Source organism: Ranitomeya variabilis, chromosome 4 (assembly GCF_051348905.1).
Source record: "Ranitomeya variabilis isolate aRanVar5 chromosome 4, aRanVar5.hap1, whole genome shotgun sequence".
NCBI lineage: Eukaryota > Metazoa > Chordata > Amphibia > Anura > Dendrobatidae > Ranitomeya > Ranitomeya variabilis.
The window spans coordinates 737,675,512-737,693,740 of NC_135235.1; the positions used below are offsets into that span (position 1 = coordinate 737,675,512).

An 18,229-nucleotide genomic window follows, 5' to 3' on the forward strand; every position below is an offset into this window, starting at 1 on the left:
TTTAGTTTTGTTTACAAAGGGATACAGACTAGTGAAATCGTAGACTGTCTCATCAGCCCTTATGAATAGGATAAATACACAACCACAGCATGATGGTTCTGGGATAATTTATGTTGCTAAAAAAAGCACAAAAAAGAAAGAGATGCGCGTGCCCGCCTTTACCGCCGATGCTCATGAATAAAAATACAACCAAGAGATGACCCCTTCGGAAAAGAGTGAGACGCTCTGTGGATGACATCTTCTAAAAAATTATCATGCCTTTCCTGCATGATGCTTCTGTAGAGTGCGCATAATCTGAACTGGATATTTTTGACATACCACCGACACAAGCAAGTATAGAGAAATCTCTATTTGTAGAAGTACAACTGGTTGCAGCACTGTCAGACAATGGGCCGTTGGAATTTTTCATATCTGGGAGCAGAGATTATTATTATGATCTGAACAACACCCTGCTGTACATAAATTGCTGCATCGTCAAGCAAGATAATACGGCAATCGCTGATGGCACGCGTGTGGCGCTCATAAACTACCCTCTAGCCACTCTTTTTTTGAGTCAAGCTGGGTGCCACTGGGTATTGATCGTACTCTGCGATGGTAAGATGGGCATATTTTTTGATAGCCATGGCTTTTGTCCGGATAGTATTATCTTTCCACGCGAATTTGTGACATTCCTGGACAAGAATTGTGAATCTTATTGTTAACAAAACTCGCAAATCCAGGATACGTATATTACTGTATGTGGTCATTATTGCATATATGTATTGCATCATTTAGCGTGCGGATTACCATTCAAAAAGCTTTTACAGTGTTTCACTTCTGACTTGCAAAGAAATTATAGAATCGTATCAGATTTTGTGGCATCAAAATTAACAACTTTAAAGCTCTTTTCTAACACGCGTTATCTATTTCAACAAAAATGTGGTTGTCTTTGTCAGTTTCGCTGAACTAGATCTCTGACCTCAGGATGTCTGAGCAGACATAGCCCCATTGATACCTAGCGGCTGCTAGCAATTAGCTAAATTCCCTAATGCCCATTTCAAATGGAAGTTCAATGATTACATTCCAATGATGTTGTGTATGGCATTGCTACCTTATAATGTGTTCTTTATTTCCAATTAGTTCTGGCAATAAAGCATTTTAAGCTGATCTGTGTGCTTCTGCATCTAGTGTTTCTTTCACTTCTGTGACCCAGAACTCTTAACACCCACATCTGTTTTTTGTGGATGTCTGGACATATATGTGCCCCACCTGTAGTGGGGAGATTGTACAGCTGCTGCTAATTCCATAGCTAATAAATTACTGCATATAAAATAAGAATCACAGTCAAGTCTCACAACTTTTGCCTTTATAAACAAAGGATGGTTTGTTTACTACAATTAGATATTGCTCTGTTCCCTGCATGAGCACAGTGATACACAGATTGCCTTTCACATAACATGCTGCAGAAACACTATCATTTTGGCCTATGTGATCATTGTGGCTATCAAATAAAATACATTGCTCTGATAACAGCAGCAAACTCATATCAACTTCATATAAAATGAGAATCTAATTGATGTGATATAAAGTGAGAATCGCTGTATCAAATACTCTGATAACAATATCAAAGCCATATCAAAAGGGGAGGCAATCAGATGCACTGACAGGGAGGGGTGCGGTTACACACTTTTGATACACTTTGATAGGGGCGGGGCACCTGTCAAATTAAGTTTGATGAATAATATGTAAGCTACACTACTTTTGTATGTATACATGATTGATTACCTCTTCTGTCTCTGTAAAAACAATCTCCTTTAACCCCTTTCTGACATCAGGCGTAAACATATGGCAATGTCAGATTCCCTCCCTTTGATGTGGGCTCCAACGCTGAGAAGCATAGAGGTGCACATGTCAGCTGTTTACAACAGCTGACATATGCCCCTAACCGCCTCTGACAGCGGCATTAAGCGCATACTTCTGGCAAGCGCACCAGAAATCCCGCCCATCGGTGACCCCATCACGTGATCGCGAGTCACCGATGGGTTGGCATGACAACCAGAAGTCTCCAGTAGACCTCTATGGTTGTCACTACCGGATTGCATTGAGCGCCGCCCGCTAGCCGAAACCACATGGACCAGGGATCGTCCCGCCAAACTCTCGCTCTCCTTTTAACATGGGCAAAACGCTACTCAGACAACACAGGGTGAGGGTAAAACAGTGTGGCAATGCTTTATTGAACTGCAAAACAGGCAGATAACACATAGAGCAGTCCCAGCAAAATTCCCAAGATGGTGCACATTACAGAGTCTCACTCTTCCACTGACTCGCCAGGAAAATAGCAGCCGTGACTTATACAAGGCAGGTTGATCCGAGGATCACAACCTGGCTTCATATTCCAGGGTCGGTTACTCCACCTGTGGCATGCACACAGAGAAGGGATAACAAGAAGTGTAGGAAGAGGACACTCCATTGAGTACATACAAAGTACAAGGCCAGTTGATCCGAGGATCACAGCCTGGCTTCATCTTCCAGGGTTTACTCCACCTGTGGCACACACACAGGAGGAGGTAACAGCAAGTGAAGGAAGATGACAATCCATTGAGTCCATACAAGGTACAAGGCCAGTTGATCCGAGGATCACAACCTAGATTCATCTTCCAGGGTCGACAACTCCACCTGTGGCACGCACACAGGAGGAGGTAACAACAAGTGTAGGAAGATGATAGTCCATTGAGTCCATACAAGGTACAAAACCATTTGATCTGAGGATCACAACCTGACTTCTCCAAATGTATCCATGGTTCAGCGATGGTCAATGGAGCAGATCTGTATGTCCGTCGTAATGGAGCCATGATGAAAAATGGCTACTGTACTGTCTCGTTCTTTTGGGATGTATGGATGTCTTAGCAGAATCTCTCTCACTGTTTCTCTCTCTGTCTTTTTATACAGATGCATATAACCTATTTTTAAACTTAACAAGTGTCCCTCATTCAGTATTTACCTAAAGAATAAAGGTACCTTCACACTCAGCAACTTTACAACGAGAACGACAACGATCCGTGACGTTGCAGCGTCCTGATTAGCGATCTCGTTGTGTTTGACACGCAGCAGCGATCTGGATCCCGCTGTGATATCGCTGGTCGGAGCTAGAAGTCCAGAACTTTATTTGGTCGTCAGGTCGGCGTGTATCGTCGTGTTTGACAGCAAAAGCAACGATGCCAGCAATGTTTTACATGGAGCTAACGACCTGTGAGAACGATAAGTGAGTCACCGTTACGTCACAGGATCGCTCCTGCATCGTTCTGGAGCTGCTGTGTTTGACGTCTCTACAGCGACCTAAACAGCGACGCTGCAGCGATCGGCTCGTTGTCTATATCGCTGCAGCGTCGCTAAGTGTGATGGTACCTTAAGAATGGAGACAAGATCAAGTAGCATTACTTGATTATGTAAACTATTTGCATAGTTTTTCCCTTTCTGCTTTAGAAAGTCAACAAACTGGCTCTATAATACAATGCATAATTAGCATGTCAACAAACATCAGTAGTGATTAAGGATAAGCGCACAACAAAAGTCAATATTACAGGCTTAAACAAACAAAAGTCTGTTTTCTTGACCAACCAGAAATCAACACTTAAATTTGAAAGCCAACATACAGATAATATACTATTATTCTTTGTTTGCTAAATATAGTCGTCTGGTTAATTAAGATACAATGATGTATGTCTTCACAATGCCAGTAAAAAATGTTTTTAAAAATATTGAAAAAGTGTAAAATAAAATATAAAAGTTCAAATTAAACACTTTCGCCCCATTCAAAATAAAACAATAGAAAAAATCAAACGTATACGTATTCGGTATTGCTGTGTTCAGAATCGTTCGTTCTATCAGTATAAAAAAGAATTAACCTGATTGCTAAACGGCGTAATGAGAAAAAAAGTAAAAACGCCAGAATTAAGTTTTTTAGGTCAATGCAACATTGCATTAAAATGTAAAATGTTTCTGCATCAAAATTGTATTCATTAAAAATGTCAGCTCGGCACAAAAAAGCCCTCACCCAACCTGAGATCATGAAAAATGGAGACGCAATGGGTATCGGAAAATGGTGCAATTCTTTTATACTTTACCTAATAAAGATGAGTTATTTTTACTGATAAATGTTTGTTTTGGGTAGTTTATTTTCTGTTGGTATTTGATTTATCCTATAAAACGCTCATATAATAATCTCAATTCGAATTTATTCTATAAAACGCCCGTATAATATTCCATCCTTGAACGCACGCTGCGCGTATCATGTTTTTGTACAATTTGTCAATAACATATATAGGTTCTCCTTTCCTGAGTTATTTTTGACGTTCAACAAAATACGATTTTCCTGTAATTAATTTCTCACACTCTAGGTATGATAATGATTTTTCTCTGTGTGGGATTTTTGATGTTTAAAAAGCTTGTCCACTAGTTGGACAACCCCTTCTCATTCCTCATGTTTGGTCCTATTAAAATAAAAACACTTATACAAACCTTCCACGCCGGCACCATTTCAGCGGTGTCGGCACTTGCGTTCTTGGGTCTCTTTTGAGGTTTTTACGTCATGTGAGCCTTGTGCCCAATGAGCGCTGGTGTCACTGTCCCCACTTTTGTACAAATTGAGCATCATGAGGCAGTCAGAGACAAGCCGAGGCCCTGGCTTTGTGTTCAATACGTCCGAATGCGGGAACAGTGAAGCTGCCGCTGATTGGGCGCAGGGCTCGTGTGATGTGACAAACTCACAAAAGGCCTGAGACAGAGACACCGCTGAAGAGGAACCGGCACGCCAGCAGAGTAGGAGTGTTTTTATTTTAATGAGGCCAAACATGAGGAACGAGTTCACTGAGCAAACCAAAAATATATTTATATAATTACCTCTTGATTAGAAGTTTCACTGTCAAAACTAAACTTTATTAATTCCATATGTAAAATTATACCCATAATTCACCCCATGAAGGTTAGTCAGAAGGTGACTAATAGAAAAAACATATACCCCACATCTCAGTATATAGGGTGAGGAGACGTATACACACTCACTCTCCAAGCCTCTCATTTCTAATGGTTTCATTATCCTCACCAAAGGCGACTCATCAAGAGACTATTTAATATTAAACTAAATTCAATCGAGACTATATGAAGAAAACCCTAAAATCACGTATCATGTTATCCGAACAGTCAGAAAACTAGCCACCTATAGGCATATCCCAGACTTCAAACTATATACTTCATAAGGTTATAAGCCACTCCAGTGTCAGGAATAGATAGTATGTGAAAATACAGTATATACCACTCAGGGAACACTTAACTATCAGAGATAATCTCCATATTCATACTAAATAATGGCACAGATCTCCCACACATTATGACTGCACACATCCCTAGTCTTTATAACGATATTGCACTCATTCCTTGACAGACCGCAGCATGGCCATTAGTTAGAAGCTGCTAATGGTCTTTGGAGCAGGTAAGTTTTCCATGAGTGGTATATATTGGGCCGTCTGAAAAATAAGTTTAGTCTAGGACAATTTGTCTGCACCACTAACTGACACCTGTTACAATACCAAACTAGGGCAGTCCCTTAAGAGAAAAAACACAATAATTATACTGTATTTTTACATACTATCTATTCCTGACACTGGAGTGGCTTATATCTTTTTAATCATAGACCGGTGACAGGGAAAAGGGGGCATCCTCTACGTCTGGAGGAAAAAAGGTTTAAGCATAATAACAGACGCAGATTTTTTACTGTAAGAGCAGTGAGACTATGGAACTCTCTGCCGTATGATGTTGTAATGAGTGATTCATTAATTAAATTTAAGAGGGGACTGGATGCCTTTCTGGAAAAGTATAATGTTACAGGGTATATACACTAGATTCCTTGATAAGGCGTTGATCCAGGGAACTAGTCTGATTGCCGTATGTGGGGTCGGGAAGGAATTTTTTTCCCCATGGTGGAGCTTACTCTTACCACATGGGGTTTTTTTGCCTTCCCCTGGATCAACATGTTAGGGCATGTTAGGTTAGGCTATGGGTTGAACTAGATGGACTTAAAGTCTCCTTCAACCTTAATAACTATGTAACTATGTAACTATATATATACAAAGTATATAGCTTGAGGTCTGGGATCTGCCTACATATGGCTAGTTTTCTGACTGTTTTGGTTGACATGATAAATGATTTTAGTTTTTTTTTAGTCTTGCCTTGCTTGAATATAGGTCAATGTTAAATAAAGTCTCCTGATGCGTCACCTTTGGTGAGAACGATGAAACCCGTAGAAATGAGGCTTGAAGAGTGAGGGTATGTGCACATGTTGATGATTCCATTGCGGATCTTTCCGTTCGGATTCTGTAGAATCCGCAGGTAAAATGACCTGCGTTTTACCTGCGGATTCCCTGCGGGTTTTCTCCGGATTTTGTTCAGATTTCGCCTGCGTTTTTACACCTGTGGATTCCTATAATGAAATAGGTGTAAAAACGCTGTGGATTCCGCACAAAGAATTGACATGCTGCAGAAAATAAACTGCGCTTCTGCGTGGAATTTTCCACAGCATCTGCACAGCGGATTTGGTTTTCCATAGGTTTTCATGGTACTGTACACCGCATGGAAAACTGCTGCGGATCCACAAGGCCAAATCCGCAACGTGTGCACATACCCTGAGTGTGTATACATCACCTCATCCTATATACTGAAATGTGGGGTATATGTTTTTTCTATTATTCACCTTCTGACTAACCTTCAGGGGGTGAATTATGTGTATAGATTAACATTTGAAATTAATAAAGTTTAGTTTTATCCTTTTGTCAGCAAACATGAGGAATGACAAGAGACAACCCCCTTAACAATATCCAATTTTGGTTAAAACTATTCCAACATTAAGAACATAAAAAAGGCTTCTCCACTAGGTGACATATCTGATGTTTATTAACAGTTGATTTACAAGTAAAATATTCCCAACATTAAGAAAATGAGAAAGGCTTCTCCTCTGTGTGACTGCCCTGATGTCTAACAAGAAGCGCTTTCCGGTTAAAACATTTCCCACATTCTGAACAGGAAAAAGGCTTGTCCCCTGTGTGAGTTTTCTGGTGTATAACAAGACTGCATTTCTTTTTAAAATATTTCTCACATTCTGAACAGGAAAAAGGTTTCGCTCCTATGTTAATTCTCTGGTGAGAAACCAAATTTGATTTACGTGTAAAACATTTCCCACATTCTGAACAGGAAAAAGGCTTGTCCCCTGTGTGAGTTTTCTGGTGTATAACAAGACTGCATTTCTGTTTAAAATATTTCTCACATTCTGAACAGGAAAAAGGTTTCGCTCCTGTGTTAATTCTCTGGTGAGAAACCAAATTTGATTTATGTGTAAAACATTTCCCACATTCTGAACAGGAAAAAGGTTTCTCCCTTGTGTGGATTCTCTGGTGCATAACACAAGTTGATTTATTGTTAAAACATTTCCCACATTCTGAACATGAAAAAAGTTTCACTCCTGTGTGACTTCTCTGGTGAGAAACAAAATGTGATTTATGTGCAAAACATTTCCCACATTCTGAACATGAAAAAGGCTTCTCCCCTGTGTGGATTCTCTGGTGCGAAACACAATCTGATTTAAGGTTAAAACATTTCCCACATTCTAGACATGAAAAAGGCTTCTCCCCTGTGTGGATTCTCTGGTGAACAACCAGAGCATTTTTCCAGTGAAAACATTTCCCACATTCTGAACAGGAAAAAGGCATTCCCCCTGTGTGGATTCTGTGGTGCTTAACATAATATGATTTATTGTTAAAACATTTCCCACATTCTGAACATGAAAAAGGCTTCTCCCCTGTGTGGATTCTCTGGTGCATAACGCAATCTGATTTAAGGTTAAAACATTTCCCGCATTCTAAGCATGAAAAAGGCTTCTCCCCTGTGTGAATTCTCTGGTGAGTAATGAAACGTGATTTCCATGTAAAACATTTCCCACATTCTGAACATGAAAATGACTTATTTGCTTTCGGAGCAGATTGTTTTTTAATGCCTCTTTTGTGACTTTGATTTGCCTTACTAGTCGGTAATGAATCAGAAGATGGGACCTTTTTCATAGGATCAGATGACAGATCTTTGCTGTGAATGGGTGATGGTATATCTGGAGTAACAGCAATCACTTTAGTTGTATCTTGTAGGATCTCAAGATCATCAGATTTAAAAACTGAAGATGTCAGCTGTTCCTCTGATCTCCTGGGACAGTCATATGCTAAGATAAAAAAAAAATATTATTTTATAAGAAAATATCCTTGCGTTTTATATTTTTGAGCATTTTTAATTAAACTGTCCATAAAAATGGCAAGCTATGTAAAAAAAACTTTAACTATTTCCCAAGACAATGACAGTTCACAACTAACAGAAAACCCTGTTGAAACAGAAGTGCGTGGTGTTCAACTGTTTGTCCATTCTGCCTCGAAATAACGAATAAAAAGAAACCAATTAATGTTATGTAGGCTAAAATAATACCAATTCTCATCTCACAAAAAACAAGTCCCCACTCAGGTACATCATCTGTCAATGGAAAAACAGAGGTTACCACACTATTAGTGGCTCAAAGGCTATTGAAAATCAACAGGGTTTCTATAAACCATCCAGCAAAATCCACTCTCACTTCTGAGTCTTGCAGTGTGCTCAAACAACATTTAAGGTCCCTGTATTTAGCAATATTATAGTGAGAAGAATCCACTTAATTTTGCTCCTGGAACACAATCTGGGCACTATGTGTTGGGTAATAAAATGGTAAATGTGTAATTTTCACTCTCCAACAACCACTGCATGTATTTCCAGAAAGTGGCTGTGGAGTCAAAATATTCACTCCTCCTACACACGAGATCAAAATTGTTGGTACCCCTCGGTTAATGACAGAAAAACCCACAATGGTCACAGAAATAACTTGAATCTGACAAAACTAATAATAAATAAAAAATAAAAAAAATATGAAAATTAACAAATGAAAATCAGACATTGCTTTTCAACCATGCTTTCACAGAATTTTAAAAAAAACATACAGTGCCTTGCGAAAAATATTCGGCTCCCTGGAACTTTTCAACCTTTTCCCACATATCATGCTTCAAACATAAAGATACCAAATGTAAATTTTTGATGAAGAATCAACAACAAGTGGAACACAATTGTGAAGTTGAATGAAATTTATTGGTTATTTTAAATTTTTGTGGAAATTCAACAACTGAAAAGTGTGGCGAGCAATATTATTCGGCCCCTTTAACTTAATACTTTGTTGCGCCACCTTTTGCTGTGATTACAGCAGCAAGTCGCTTGGGGTATGTCTCTATCAGTTTTGTACATCAAGAGACTAAAATTCTTGCCCATTCTTCCTTGGCAAACAGTTTGAGCTCAGTGAGGTTTGATGGAGATCGTTTGTGAACAGCAGTTTTCAGCTCTCTCCACAGATTCTCAATTGGATTGAGGTTTGGACTTTGACCTGGCCATTCTAACACCTGGATACATTTATTTGTGAACCATTCAATTGTAGATTTTGCTTTACGTTTGGAACCATTGTCTTGTTGGAAGACAAATCTCCATCCCAGTCTCAGGTCTTTTGTAGACTCCAACACGTTTTCTTCAAGACTAGTCCTGTGTTTGGCTCCATCCATCTTCCCATCAATTTTAACTATCTTCCCTGTCCCTGCTGAAGAAAAGCATTCCCAAACCATGATGGTGCCACCACCATGTTTGACAGTGGGGATGGTGTGTTCAGGGTGATGAGCTGTGTCGCCTTTACGTCAAACATATCATTTGGCATTGTTGCCAAAAAGTTCGATTTCGGTTTCATCTGACCAGAGCACCTTCTTCCACATGTTTGGTGTGTCTCGCAGGTTGCTTGTTGCAAACTTTAAACAACACTTTATGGATATCTTTGAGAAATGGCTTTTTTCTTGCCACTCTTCCATAAAGGCCAGATTTGTGCAGTGTACGACTGATTGTTGTCCTATGGACAGACTGTCCCATCTCAGCTGTAGATCTCTGCAGTTCATCCAGAGTGATCATAGGCCTCTTGGCTGCATCTCTGATCAGTCTTCTCCATGTTTGAAATGAAAATTTAGAGGGACGGCTGGGTCTTGGTAGATTTGTAGTGGTATGATACGCTTCCATTTCAATATGATCAATGGCACAGTGCTCCTTGGGATGTTTAAAGTTTTGGAAATCATTTTGTATCCAAATCCAGCTTTACACTTCTCCACAACAGTATCACGGACCTGCCTGTTGTGTTCCTTGGTCTTCATGATGCTCTCTGTGCTTCAAACAGAACCCTGAGACTACCACAGAGCAGGTGCATTTATACGGAGACTTGATTACACACAGGTGGATTACATTTATCATGATTAGGCATTTAGGACAACATTGGATCATTCAAAGATCCACAATGATCTTCTGGAGTGAGTTTGCTGCAATGAAAGTAAAGGTGCCAAATAATATTGCACACCCGACTTTTCAGTTTTTGAATTTCCACAAAAAATTAAAATAACCAATAAATTTCGTTTAACTTCACAATTGTGTTCCACTTGCTGTTCATTCTTCACCAAAAATTTACATTTGGTATCTTTATGTTTGAAGCATGATATGTGGGAAAAGGTTGAAAAGTTCCAGGGAGCCGAATACTTTCGCAAGGCATTTTAAAACTCATGAAATAGGCGTGGACAGAAATGATAGTACACTTAACTTAATATTTTGTTGCACAACCTTTTGAGGCAATCACGGCAATAAAAACTTTGCTGTAACTGTCCATGAGACTTCTGCACCTCTCGACAAGTATTTTGGGCCACTCCTCAAGAGCAAACTGCTCCAGTTGTCCTGTGTTTGAAGGTTGCATTTTCCAGATGGCATGTTTCAGCTCTTTCCAAAGATGCTCAACAGGATTTAGGTCAGGGCAATAGAAGGCCATTACAGAAGAGTCCAATGTTTTCTCCTCTTTGCCATTCTTGGGTGTTTTTACCTGTGTGTTTTGGGTCATTATCCTGTTGTAAGACCCATGACCTGTGACTGAGACCAAGCTTTATGACACTAGGCAGTACATTTCTCTCTAGAATCCCTTGATAGTCTTGAGACTTCATTGTACCCTACACAGATTCTAGACACCCTGTGCCATATGCAGCAAAGCAGCCCCAGAACATAACAGAGCCTCCTCCACGTTTCACAGTAGGTCCAGTGTTCTTTTATTGATATGCTTCATTTTTCCATCTGTGAGCATAGAGCTGGTGTGCCTTGCCAAAAGTTCAATTTCTGTCTCATCTGCCAATAGGACACTCTCCCATGAGCTTTGTAGCTTGTCAACATCTAGTTTGGCAAATTCCAGTCTGACTTTTTAGGATTTCTTTTTCAACTGAACTGATGTTCCTTGAGCTTGAAGTTCACCTTTAATCTGTTTAGAAGTTTTTCTGTGGTGTTTTGTTACCATTCGTATTATCCGTCTCTTTGATTTGTCATCAATTTTCCTCCTGCGGCCACGTTGGTTACGGAGGTTGGTTACAGTCCCATGGATCTTAAATTTCTGAATAATATGTGCAACTGTAGTCACAGGAACATCAAGCTGCTTGGAGATGGTCTTATAACTTTTACCTTTAACATGTTTGTCTATAATTTTCTTTCTAATCTCCTGAGACAACTCTTTCCTTCGCTTCCTCTAGTCCATGTTGAATGTGATACATACCATATCCCCAAACAGCACAGTGAGCATCTGTAGCCCTATATACAGGCCACACACTGATTCCAGGATTGTAGACACCTGTGATGCTAATTAGTGGACACTCTGTGATTTAACATGTCCCTTTGTCACATTATTTTCAGGGGTACCATCATTTCTGTCCATGCCTGTTTCATGAGTTTTATTTATTTTTTTCTAATTCTGTGGAAGCATGTTTGAAAAGCAATGTCTGACTTTCATTTGTTCATTTTCATAGATTTTTTATTTATTATTACTTTTGTCAGATTCAAGTGATTTCTGTGACTATTGTGGGATTTTCTGTTATTAAATGCGGGGTACCAACAATTTTGACCACGTGTAATAGCGCTGACCTGACACTGTCTGTAGGTTACTGTGCACAATCCTGCTGACAGGTTCACTTTAAATTTAGAACTTAGGCATTTGGAAGAGGCGATGGAGAGGTTTTTTTTTAAGACTATCAGTGAGTTACAGACTCACATAAGTGAGGCAGATCAATCCCACCACAATCAAACTATCATACAGAATGAACAGGTAAAAAAAGACAAAGAATAAAAAAATGCTACATTTCCCAACAACAACATATGTACAAGGGAAGAGCTCCAACACTAAACTGGAATTGCATTCATTTATGGTGGACCATTGGAGCTACTATGAGTCCTGACCAGAAGATTAGAGAAAGTATTAGTGCCCCCCATTTCAGGAGAGATTGGGCAGTACCGTATATACTCACGTATAAGCCGAGATTTTCAGCCCATTTTTTTAGGCTGAAAGTGCCCCTCTCGGCTTAAATTCGAGTCATTGTCGGCGGGAAGGGGGGTCAGCGGGGGAGGGGGAGTGGCGGCTGTCACATACTCACCTGCTCTTGGAGTGGTCCCTGCATCTCCGATGATCTCCGGGCAGCGCTTCCTGTGTTCAGTGGTCACGTGGTACCGCTCATTACAGTAATGAATATGGACGCATATTCATTACTTTAATGAGCGGTATGTGACTGCTGAACACAGGAAGAAGCTGCCGGCTCCCGGAGACCATCTGACAGTGAGAAGCTTCCAGGGAGCAGGTGAGTATAACAGGGGAGGGTGAGCATTGTGCTATATTCACCTGACCCCGTTCCACCATCAGGTGCCGCTGCCTGTTCAGGTCAGAGGGTGTGATGACGTGTTTACCGTGCGCCCTCTACCTGAACAGTCAGAGAGCCGGAAGACAGAGTGGCACACAGCGGTGGAACGAGGAGGACAGGTGAATATTGCAAGTTCTGGGAGCCTGAGCGACGAGAGGTGAGTATGTGATTTTTTTATTTTAATCACAGCATATGGGGCAGAATCTATAGAGCATTGTCATGATTCCCCAATGGCATGGGAACATCAGAAACACAAAATAACAGACTAGCCCTCGGGTGATGGAAACTCAAGCTGACCGTGACCTAAATCTACCACACAACTAACAGTAGCCAGGAAGCATTCCTACGGCTGCCTAGATGCCATGCGCCAGCCGGAGAACTAACTACGCCTGGAAGAGGAAGGAACAGACCTGGCTTACCTCTAGTGAAATTCCCCAAAGATGATAGTAGCCCCCACATATATTAACGGTGAGTTCAGAGGAAAAGACATACACAGTATGAAGGTAGATTTAGCAAAGCGAGGTCCACTTACTAGATAGAGGAAGGATACAAAAGAGGACTTCACGGTCAGCTGAAAAACCCTTTCAAAAACCCATCCTGAAATTACTTTAAGACTCCTGTGTCAACTCATGACACAGGAGTGGCAATTTCAGTCCACAAGAGCTTCCAGTAACAGGAAATGACAAACTGTAAACTGGACAAAAAATACAAAACAAAAAGGACAAGAGTCCACTTAGCTGATCAGCAGACTGGTAGCAGGAACATGCAACTGAAAGACTCAGGTTACAATGATGACCGGCAAGGAAGTGACTGGAGAGCAAGGCTAAATAGGGAACTCCCAAAACTGATGGAAGCAGGTGAGCTGAGGCAGAAAAGAACACACAAGTCTCCAGTACCACCAGCCACCACTAGGGGAGCCCAAAAAGCGGATCACAACAGTACCCCCCCCTTAAGGAGGGAGCACCGAACCCTCACAAGAACAGCCAGGGCGACCTGGATGAGCCCTATGAAAGGCACGAACCAAATCCGAGGCATGAACATCAGAGGCAGTTACCCAAGAATTATCTTCCTGACCATAGCCCTTCCATTTAACCAGATACTGGAGTCTCCGCCTGGAAATACGAGAGTCCAAGATCTTCTCTATAACGTACTCCAATTCACCCTCAACCAGCACAGGAGCAGGAGGCTCAGCAGAAGGAACCACCGGCACCTCGTATCTCCGCAACAACGACCGATGGAACACATTATGGATAGCGAAAGATGCCGGGAGGTCCAAACGAAAGGAAACAGGGTTAATAATCTCCAAAATCCTATAGGGACCGATGAACCGAGGCTTAAATTTAGGAGAAGAAACCCTCATTGGGACAAAACGGGAAGACAACCACACCAAGTCCCCAACACGAAGGCGAGGACCAACCCGACGCTGGCGGTTAGCAAACCGCTGAGTCCTCTCCTGGGACAAATTCAGATTGTCCACCACTTGTTCCCAAATCCGATACAACCGATCCACCACAGCATCTACTCCAGGGGTGCACATAATTAGCCGCTGGCAGCCTAGGAACTTTCCTTTGATAAATTGTAAGTAATCTGACATATTTCCTAATATAGCACTAAGCACCTTGTTTGGCCTTTGTATTGAGATGCCCTTTGTGATAAGTGATTAATCACTGCACATAGTACTTCACTTGGCACCTTACTGAGCCCAGGCCTTTTGTGATGGTTATGAGTCATTGCACATAGCACTTTTTTTACTTCCATCTCATTTTTCTTGATTTGTCCTATAGCACCACCTTCTGGTGGGATTTGGAAATTGCACATTGCACTTTTGTACACTCACATATATATTTTTATTTTTTTACACATTTTTTTGTTTTAATGATAGTTTGCTGGTGCCTTACATATATAATTTTATCTATTTGAGGATAATATTAGTCATAGATTGCTTCTTATTAGTATCTCCTATATTTAGTGGCTTGCTTCATTATATGCGGCTTAAATCTGTGCACATTCTTGTATTGTACTATATATGATTATAATATATATATTTTTTAAATATTTTATGATTGTCACTGTTGCTACAAAATAAAGATTAATTTTGTGATAATTATTCCCTGTCACTTTCCTTGGTCCAATTTTTTGTGTTTTGGTGTTACCTTTCTTCCAGGACAATCCGAAGACTCCGCCTGACCAGAAGAAAAACGGGGATGAAACCCCGAATTGCAAAAGAAAGGGGAAACCAAAGTGGCCGAACTAGCCCGATTATTAAGAGCAAACTCCGCCAACGGCAAAAAGGCAACCCAATCATCCTGATCCGCAGACACAAAACACCTCAAATACGTCTCCAAAGTCTGATTAGTTCGCTCCGTCTGGCCATTAGTCTGAGGATGGAAGGCAGACGAAAAAGACAAATCAATGCCCAACCTGGCACAGAATGCCCGCCAAAATCTAGAAACGAACTGGGTACCCCTATCAGAAACAATATTTTCAGGAATACCATGCAAGCGAACCACATTTTGAAAAAACAAAGGAACCAACTCAGACGAGGAAGGCAACTTCGGCAATGGCACCAAATGAACCATCTTAGAAAAACGGTCACACACCACCCAGATAACAGACATCCTCTGAGAGACAGGAAGATCAGAAATAAAGTCCATCGAGATGTGCGTCCAAGGCCTCTTCGGAACAGGCAAGGGCAACAACAACCCGCTAGCCCTAGAACAACAAGGCTTGGCCCGAGCACACATCACAAGACTGCACAAAAACACGCACATCTCGAGACAGAGATGGCCACCAGAAGGATCTAGCCACCAAATCCCTGGTACCAAAAATTCCAGGATGACCCGCCAGCGTAGAAGAATGAACCTCCGAGATGACTCTACTGGTCCAATCATCAGGAACAAACAGTCTACCAGGTGGACAGCGATCAGGTCTATCCGCCTGAAACTCTTGCAAAGCACGTCGCAGATCTGGGGAAATAGCGGATAATATCACCCCATCCTTAAGGATACCTGTAGGTTCCGAATCACCAGGGGAATCAGGCTCAAAACTCCTAGAAAGGGCATCTGCCTTCACATTCTTAGAACCTGGTAGATATGAGACCACAAAATTAAACCGAGAGAAAAACAACGACCAGCGCGCCTGTCTAGGATTCAGGCGCCTGGCAGACTCAAGATAAATCAGATTCTTGTGATCAGTCAAAACCACCACCTGATGTCTAGCACCCTCAAGCCAATGACGCCACTCCTCAAATGCCCACTTCATGGCCAAAAGCTCCCGATTACCGACATCATAATTTCTTTCGGCGGCAGAAAATTTTCGAGAAAAGAACGCACAAGGTCTCATCACTGAGCAATCGGAACTTTTCTGCAACAAAACCGCCCCCGCTCCAATCTCGGAAGCATCGACCTCAACCTGAAAGGGGAGAGAGACATCAGGCTGGCGCAACACAGGGGCAGACGAAAAGCGGCGCTTAAGTTCCCGAAAGGCCTCCACATATATTAACGGTGAGTTCAGAGGAAAAGACATACACAGTATGAAGGTAGATTTAGCAAAGCGAGGTCCACTTACTAGATAGAGGAAGGATACAAAAGAGGACTTCACGGTCAGCTGAAAAACCCTTTCAAAAACCCATCCTGAAATTACTTTAAGACTCCTGTGTCAACTCATGACACAGGAGTGGCAATTTCAGTCCACAAGAGCTTCCAGTAACAGGAAATGACAAACTGTAAACTGGACAAAAAATACAAAACAAAAAGGACAAGAGTCCACTTAGCTGATCAGCAGACTGGTAGCAGGAACATGCAACTGAAAGACTCAGGTTACAATGATGACTGGCAAGGAAGTGACTGGAGAGCAAGGCTAAATAGGGAACTCCCAAAACTGATGGAAGCAGGTGAGCTGAGGCAGAAAAGAACACACAAGTCTCCAGTACCACCAGCCACCACTAGGGGAGCCCAAAAAGCGGATCACAACAGAGCATCTTATGGGGTATAATGTGTGGAGCATCTTATGGGGCATAATCTATGGAGCATCTTATGGGGTATAATGTGTGGAGCATCTTATGGGGCATAATCTATGGAGCATTTATGGGGCATAATCTATGGAGCACTTATGGGGCATAATCTATGGAGCACAATGTATGCAGCACTTATGGGGCATAATGTATAGAGCACTTATGGAGCATAATCTATGGAGCATCTTATGGGGCATAATATGTGGAGCATCTTATGGGGCATAATCTATGGAGCACTTATGGGGTATAATCTGTGGAGCACAATGTATGGAGCAATTATGGAGCATAATGTATGGAGCACTTATGGGGCATAATCTATGGAGCACTTACGGGACATAATGTATGGAGCACTTATGGGGGCATAATCTATGGAGCACTTATGGGGGCATAATGTTTGGAGCACTTATGGGGCATAATCTATGGAGCACTTATGGGGCATAATGTATGGAGCACTTATGGAGCATAATGTATGGAGCATTTATGGGGCATAATCTATGGAGCATCTTATGGGGCATTATCTATGGAGCACAATGTATGGAGCACTTATGGAGCATAATGTATGGAGCATTTATGGGGCATAATGTATTGAGCACTTATGGGGCATAATGTATTGAGCATTTATGGGACATAATCTATGGAGCATCTTATGGGGCATAATCTATGGAGCATTTTATGCGGCATAATCTATGGAGCATCATATGGGGCATAATCTATTGAGCATCTTATGGGCATAATCTATGGAGCATCTAATGGGGCCATTATTAACCTTTGTGCAGCATTATATGGGGAATATTTTGTATGGATCATCTTATGGGGCCCGTCATGAACTGTATGGAGCATTATATGGGGCTCCTGATTCAATATGGATATTCAAAAACACTTAACCTACTGATATCTCAATTAATTTAACTTTTATTGGTACCTATTTTTTTTTTTAAATTTACCAGTAGCTGCTGCATTTCCCACCTTAGGCATATACTCGAGTCATTTCCCAGTTGTTTGTGGCAAAATTAGGGGTCTCGACTTATACTCGAGTATATATGGTAATCTTACTTCTGCAGGATCGAAAACAATGTATTTTATGACTTGGAGTGAATCCATGAAACCAGGATTCGAGCCAACACATCTCCTGCAGGCGGGAATAAATGTATATTACAGCCATCAGCCATGCACGGCTTAGAGATATATCATGGCACAGGTGTTATGGTTTTCCTGTAGTTTATCACAATCCTCCCTGAAATTAGTTCGTTTTAATACAAATTGAAAACTCAGGATAAAGGGAAACTCTGTTATTGTACAGAAATTCACACTTGGCCTCACTGCACATTTAATTTTGTTGATCATAAAAGCAAAGTTTGGCCAGAAAGACTGGACCTGGTCTTGTAGGGAC

At 41.2% G+C, this 18,229-nt stretch overlaps 1 protein-coding gene across 2 annotated transcripts in view; it reads right to left on the minus strand.

The window, feature by feature from the left end:
• Nucleotides 1-6,847: 6,847 nt before the first annotated feature.
• The window catches only part of LOC143768016 (uncharacterized), a 192,790-nt gene continuing 181,408 nt past the window's right edge, over nt 6,848-18,229 (minus strand). For both annotated transcript variants that reach the window (XM_077256656.1, XM_077256657.1), the window contains one exon: nt 6,848-8,236. In XM_077256656.1, coding sequence (XP_077112771.1) covers nt 6,960-8,236 — 1,277 coding nt within the window. In that variant the 3' untranslated portion in view covers nt 6,848-6,959. The remainder of the gene's footprint in view (nt 8,237-18,229) is intronic.